The sequence below is a fragment of the Carettochelys insculpta genome, chromosome 19 (genome assembly GCF_033958435.1).
Source record: "Carettochelys insculpta isolate YL-2023 chromosome 19, ASM3395843v1, whole genome shotgun sequence".
NCBI classification, from domain to species: Eukaryota; Metazoa; Chordata; order Testudines; family Carettochelyidae; genus Carettochelys; species Carettochelys insculpta.
Genome location: NC_134155.1, coordinates 21145642 through 21153392, shown reverse-complemented (window position 1 = coordinate 21153392; position 7751 = coordinate 21145642). Strand labels below are relative to the sequence as shown.

Here is a 7751-nt window from a genome sequence, read left to right as displayed (position 1 = left end):
GCTCAACGAGATATCCACTCCTCACGGCATTGAAACAAGCGCTTCCATTGAAACGAAGCTTTCTCTGAAAGTACGAGTAGGGTCTCAGTATTCACGAGGGTTCTGGGTTCAGGACCTGTGCAAATGTGAGTGTATGGGGGACGGGGGGGGGGGGCTCAGAGCCCCAGGGAAGCACGGCCACTCACAAATTGAATTTGCCAATGTGGTACTTGCAAATGGTGACACCCTACTTTAATCCAGACGATTTGGAACTGCGTTACACTGTGACAGAAACTGCTGTGCAGGAAGTCAACGCTACCCAAAATGGTAGCGTATGAATGGCACAACAAGTCCATGCTGAAGATCATTTCAAGGAGGAATTTGTTACACTAAAAAAGTTTCTCTCTTCCCTTGCTGACATAAGAAGAGAGCCCCCTTTTCTCACCCTCATCTCCGCAACTAATTGATTATCCTCAAATGTCAAAACAATTTTACTTTCACCCAGAATGCTTTGTGTCAATTTTAATCAGATCAGCATCTCCCCCTCCTCCACCATTAGCCAAATTTGTAATGGCTGAGAACCCGTGGTTCTCAAATTTCTTTGAACACCCTCCCTTTGTGTCTGTAGCACTCTAAACAGGCCAAACTCCCACAGTACGTATGCTGGTTTAAGAAGAAAGTGACTCTCACTAACAGCAGTAAGACACTTATTCTACAGAGCCAGTAACCTGCTGTAGTAGGAGCAAACACAAAAGCATGATTGTGGTTGATGCTTACAATTAATCATGCAAGCTGTGTCACAGCAAAATGGATTAATGTACAGATGGTAATGACATCGTATAATACCAAACAGGCTTAACAGAACGCTGTCAAAATGGATGGCCCCATCTGAGGGCCTGAGACATTGGGAGAAACCAGCTTCGCTAGTTATTCATTAGCGAGAACAACAAGAAGTCTTGTGGCACCTTATAAACTAACAGATATTTTGGAGCATAAGCTTTCGTGGGCTAAGACCTGCTTCATCAGATGCATGACTGGGGGGTGGTTTCCAGAGGGGTATTTAAAGAATGGGGTCCCAGAAAAAGGGAGGGCCAGAGATGACAAGGTCTATTCAGCAAGGTGGAAATGGCCCATTATCAATAGTAGATATCAAAAGAGGAAAACAAGTCAACAAACTTGACTCTATTAACCAAGGATTGAACAGAGACTGGGAGTGGCTTGCAGCTTACAAGGGTAGCTTCTCTGCCCTGGATTTTAAGATCTCCCCATTAGACTCTGACAATGGCTCATATGCCCCTGTCTGATCTGACTTGTTTTTTCCTCTTTTGATATCTACTATTGATAATGGGCCATTTCCACCTTGCTGAATAGACCTTGTCAGCTATGGCCCTCCCTCTTACTGGGACCCCGTTCTTTAAATACCCCTCTGAAACCCCGCCCCCCTCGACTCATGCATCTGATGAAGTGGGTCTTTGCCCACGAAAGCTTATGCTCCAAAATATCTGTTAGTCCATAAGGTGCCACAAGACTTCTTATTGTTCTCGAAGCTACAGAGTAACACAGCTACCTCTCCGATACTCATTAGCGAGGGTAAAAGGTGTGCATTAATTCCCACACTCACATACTGGTTCTCTCATCCACTCATAACACATTTCATGCCCCCTCCAAGACAGCATCCCTTCCTCAGTTTGAGAGCCTCTGGTATGAGACCAGTGATCCAGAAAGAATATTTATATATGTGCAACAACTCAAGAAGCCAGTGTGGCTGAAGGGACTAGACCAGGGGTCAGTAAGCCCTGGCACAGGTGCCAAGAGTGGCAAGCAAGACAATTTTCACTAGCACACAAGGCAGAGGCTCAGCCCTACCCATCCTCCCCCATGCAGCTAGAAGTTTGCTCAAAGCCGTGCCACCTGTGGATTAACCAACAAGATTACCTTTTAGGTGGTGGTTGGAAGTAGCAGGTTAAAGCTCTGCATCTTCATTTATCAATGAAGCTGTTGTAAGTAGTACTAATAATGACTTGAAAAAGTCTCACCTGTACTTGGTCTGTACATAGAAGTCAAAAGGTCAAATTTCAGCACTCCACCTTCGAAAGGTTGCTGATGCCCAAGTTAGTATATGGCATGAGAAACAGAAAGCAGAAGTGAAAATAGGGAAAATGACCATTTTGGCTTCCCTGTCCAAACTGTTAGAGACCCAAAAAGGAAGCAATCTCCAGTGCTACTGGAAAAGAGCCAAGGACATTGTTTCCCTTTAAAAGTTATCAAGATAAGAGTCTTACAGAGATGTGAAACTGTTTTGTTTTGCACTATTTCCAAGTTATCTGAAGCGGTTTTCTACTCCTCCCCACAACCAAGAATTTCTCACATTAGCCCTTCTGTTACCTGTTTCAGTGTAGAAATCTGTACTGTTGATGAAGTTTACTGATCTACCTTTAGCCATACAGCAGGACACCAGAGCTTCAAACACAAGGAGAAATAGCTGGGTTAGATGGTGTCACTAAGTTCTGCATTTTTTCTTGTTGGACATGAAAATTACACCTCCTGCATGAGATACATTTTTACCTTAAAAAAGCAAGTCAAACTGGAGTGTTTATTGGAGCATATGCACAAGGTAGGGTTTGAAATTCCTCACTGATGTGCACAGCCAGAACAAATTCCCCTTGTGTTGCACACAACCTAAAGAGTGATTATTTATGAAATGCCCCCAAATACTTGGTAAGTTAAAAAAGAGACAATGGAATAAGCTTTTTTTTTTATTCTGCAAAGCAATATGCACATCTTACAAACACAAAATTAATATAGCAGAGAAATATCATCACCAGATCAGCTATTAATGGTCATGCAACAAAGTGAAATGTTTTTTATTTTTTTAAAAATACCATCTTGACCCTATATCACCTGCAGAGGAAGGCTGTAAACCAAGGCTCAGATTTTCTATGTAATGCAAAAAGAAAAATGCAACAGAAATGGCAGCTTTCTAACAACAAGAAAACACTTACAAATAGAATCAAAACTGATTCAAGTCATAGTTAAAAAAAGAAAAAGGAAACAAAGGAAAGATCAATATGATCCGAACAACCACTTTAATAAGTTTTTACCCTTCTGCTTGGCTGCATTAAATTTTTGTCCATTGTGCCTACATACAATCTGACACACCTAAGTATGACAAAGTCTCAGCCCACTGGGTGATCTCACCTATGCATTGTCATACCTAGGTATAAAGGGGTAAATTAAAAATGAAAAATAGGTCCTTAATGCTCATCTTGCATTTGGGGGTTGCAATCTGAGTTTAATGTTTATTGCAGTACAGTTGTGGGGTTTGACTATGTATTCTTTAAGATGGCCTTTCAAATTATCAGAAGCGCACCATATAAAACCCTTTTTACTGTCTACATAGTCATTTAAGGACTTCCAGGGGTTGACATTAGTTTGGTAAATTAGATCATGGATTACAAGTTTTATTTAAACTATCTTTAACACAATCACGTAAGTGTTCTCTGGGCTTATTCAGGTACCTACTGTACTAGCACCACTCTCCTTCCTCAGTTATCAGTTCTGAACCACTTCCTGGTCAATTTCAAAGATGAGTACTAACTAAAAGGCTGGGGAGGCATACATTAAGAGCAGTACAATAGATTTTCACTTTAAGTTTGCGGTGTGTTTTTACTCAGTAAATCTACTTCATTGGTGGAGTTTTATTTGTGAACAGCATCTTAAAATGAGGACTAGGAACCTTATTCTACTTCTGGAATTCAGGTTAAATAGCTTGATATTAAACTTTTTAGAAACAGCCACCCGGAGAAAATATATTTTAGTGAAATAGCCAGTACACCATGTAAAACAAATCACAATTATACAAGGAACCATTTCTGAAGAAAAATCTGATTGTCTTGCTTCAAACATTCTGCAGAAATATATGAATCTACAATACACTGAGTCCTGAATCAATTTTATATAATATGATTTGCAGGACACACTAATGTGTGTTCATTAGTGTCTGGACAGGGGACTTCATGCCAATACATCAGCAATTACAATCTTTGAATTGGATTAACTGTTTCATGTACCACATGGCAGTGTGAAACTTACCAAAGAAAAATGTACGCACATTTACAAATGTAGGAATGCACTATCTGACAGGAAGACTTATGACATGAAAGGTCATTAAGGCAACCAGTGAGATTTTAAAAGCTATGGAGGAAATGTCTACAGGAAACTTCTCAATTCTTATGAGAATTAAGAAGGTAACTGGAAATCAAGGAGGAGACTGAATAAGTCAGAAATGGAGGAAAAAATGCACAGAACAAAAAGAAATCCTGTCTGCTCTGATTTAAGAATGGTCACAAAGACTAACAGAAATTTGTCAGGCAAGATTTCTCTCAACTTATTCACAACAGGACTAGCCTACTAGCTCTCATCTTTCCCATAGTAGACAAGAGTAGATAAAAATTGGACAAAGCTAATAAAAATCATGTCATCTTCAGCTGCCCTTTAGAGATGTATGGAAGGTCCAACATGAAGCACTTACAATGGTCTTTTAGTAACTGTATATTCCCTTATCCCTTTGTCATCTGCACTTGACCAAGCTCTATGAAGCCAAAACTGACTATGAATAGATTATTCTTTTTTAAATCCACTTTCAGACAGGTCATAAGAAGCTACTTTGTTTCAAAGAAGTTCCTGGTTTGAAGCCTCGGGCTGGGGGGCAGGGAGGCAAAGTAAGCAGAAAAAGTTTTCCAAGGAATCCCCAAAACTAAGTAATGCTCCGACGTTCCAGCAGGCCACAGGAAACCTCAAACTTAGCACTTCACAACAGAAAGGGTTTTAAAATGAGACTCTGCCTTTTTTTAATTACATTTTGGATAAACGCACAAGTTTGTCCTAACTACAGCAGTATTAAAATGTAAATATGTACTTATGTTTAAAAAAAAAAAACCCAAAAACTAGAAGTGTTGATATCTTTTCTTGCAAGCAAGGAACAAATGGAAAAAAAACATTAAGCCACATACATCCATGAAATTTATGTAGTAGATCAATGGCTTTGGAAATGTAGTATCCTATCAAAGATGCAGACTGTTTCAAACACGCTGTACATATCATTGGCCAAAAACAAAGGGTCTGTTTTGTATTGTTTGAGACATTTGGAAAGGCATCTTAACCTGCCCAGGATGCAGCTAGACAAAAATATCTTGCTCTGACTACGTGATCCTTATCACTAAACAGATCTATTATCTATACATTCGGCTATGTCCACAGGTAAAAGTTTAAAGATTCACGCCGCACTACTACGCGGTACAAGTGCATCATCGGACCTGTTCTGGATATACTTTATAAATATGTACAAATCAGTTACAGGCACTTGAAATGTCTTTGGTTGGAATAAACCAACATTGCAAGATAATGTATTCACAAAGTCTTAAGACCCACTCTGGGTTCAGCAGGCAATGATTATGGTTCTCAGCCATTTTCAGTAAAAGGAGGAGATGGATTATGCTTCTGACAAAGCAACCTAAAAATAAAACAAAATGAACCATTAGAGAATTAAGATCTTGAGTATAACTGAAATCGACTTTACTTACACATTATTTATCTCTATGCAGCTAAGACAGTGATTCATAATGTAGGCTAGTGAGCGATGCACGAGTGGCCCTCCACCTCAATGGACTCAAGACTGTCATAACCAAGACAATTTCCCAACATAGGGTAGTGTTAAAATTGCACCTGCATACATAGAATTTGTGGGGTTTGCCAGCTGAATCACAGCAGCACTTCCATTGGCTGCAGTGGGAGCACATGGCTTTCACAGTCAAAGTTGTGTGTAGTCAAAATATACCTCACTTCCACGTGCCCTGGTTTTACATGGCTGTCACTGTAGTAAAACCAGTAGGAAAAAAAAATTCCGGAGATGGAAACCAGCCTAATCCAGCAACCCTGTGAATGGGCAATAGTAAACAAAATGTCTCCTGGGCCACACAAGGAACCCCAATGGGCTGCAGGTTCCCATCACTGAGCTAGGATGTCTGTCATTGCCTAAGGACTGATTGCAAACAAGACTGAAATACAGTGGATAATTTTCTAACTGGTATTCATAAAAAATTCAAAGATATTCACCATTTCCTAATAATGGATAGTACTTCTTGTTACATAGTTAAATACATTCATATTTAATCCATTAAGCAAAGTGCATGTGTATGCATATAATTAAACTGCCCTTAAACCAGCATCAGCATTAATTTTTAATGCTAATTACAACAAGCAGAATTAGCAGCGATAATATTTTAAATAAATGTGTTCTACCTTCCTGTAATAAGAGAATCTAAGACTATTTCAAACTGTGTAATCCTAGCTTTACATACATGCCGAACTGCAAATAATACAGTGTTGTAAACACCTCTAATACTTAAGTAAACTGTATCAAAAGAGCCACAACTGGTGTTGTAGTTACTGAACTGCAACTAATACTCTCCACTTACACAATAAGAAATCTTTAATTGAAGGATCTACCAGTGCTCTGTAAATATATGTTAAGCTTCTGAACACCCACAGGGTGGAGAGGACTATTGTACTTCTTTCAAACAAGAGGCAAAATATAGACACCAAGCAGTTAACTCATTTGTTCAAGGGCTTCATGCCAGCGGCTTGAGACCCAAGAGATGCCAGCAGTCATGATTCAGAGTCCTCTGCTTTAGCCACAGACTGAACTATCCTACTCTTAAATCAAGGCATGTCTGAAGGGGATCTTCCACCTTGTGCTCCACTACACCCTGGGTTTGGATACAAGGCAGGGGTCTCAAGCTCAGTTTACCTTGGGGCCAACACCAGTCCTCAAAACCTCCTAGTGCGCCATGGAGCATGCCCTTCTGGCAGGACTCGCACACATGCACCCTTCGGCCCTACCAGCTACCCCAATGCAATTAAAAACTCTCTGGGCCCTCATCCTACACCACCAGCAGCAGCGCAGTGAGGCTAGAGCAACTTCTGGGTGTTAGCTCAGCATGACCCTTTGGCCCAAGGGAGGTATGTGCAAAAAACTGTTCTCAACCATAGGATGGTTCAGGACAGCCACCCCAGGCTCCATGCTTTGGGGGGCCCTCCACAAACAACTGCCCCAACTATCCTGTGGATAGGATGGTCCTCTACACTCAGGTTAGCCCATGGGCCCTTGGCCAGGCTGGGGCTGGCAGCAGGGATCAGCTCCCCCGTTCCACACTCATTGCAGCAGGGAAGCGGAGTGACGCTGCTGCCTCTGCTCTGCCCCAGTCTCCAGGCCAGCTTTGTCACTCCACTTCACCGCAGCAGTGGGAAACAGAGGGCCCCCGCCCCAGCCCGCTGTGGAGTAGAGCACAGCAGGCTCGGGTGCTCCACTCACCACTGCCGCAGAAAGCACCACCAGCACGGAGCAACTGCGCTGGCCTGGGAGATGGTAGCAGAGCAGAGGCTGCTGCACCACTCCACGTATTCATGGTTCCTGTTGCCGTGGTGAGAGAAAGGGGTCGGGGGGGTCATAACCCCTGCTGAAGGGGTCTCAGTAATCCCCAAGGGTCATGTCCCTCAGGGGAGGGGTCTTGGAGGAAGAGGTTTAAGGGGGGAAGAAAATGGAGTAAGGGGAGGGAGGGGCTGGAACTGGGGAAAGGGTATGGAGACCCCCACTCAAGGGCCCCAGGGACTCATGTGCCAGCAGTCTTGCATGGGCCTAATCACGGAACTGCTCAGGTCGTAGATGGTCCCCTGGTTGAGAGAGTTTGAGATCCTTGATATAAAGGCAGAGA

General features: G+C 42.1%; 1 protein-coding gene across 1 annotated transcript in view; it reads right to left on the bottom strand.

The window, feature by feature from the left end:
• Nucleotides 1–2728: 2728 nt before the first annotated feature.
• Nucleotides 2729–7751, bottom strand: part of TMEM248 (transmembrane protein 248) — a 29199-nt gene continuing 24176 nt past the window's right edge. The window contains exon 7 of the mRNA XM_075013999.1: nt 2729–5491. Within this exon, the coding sequence (XP_074870100.1) occupies nt 5471–5491 (21 nt within the window). The 3' untranslated portion in view covers nt 2729–5470. The remainder of the gene's footprint in view (nt 5492–7751) is intronic.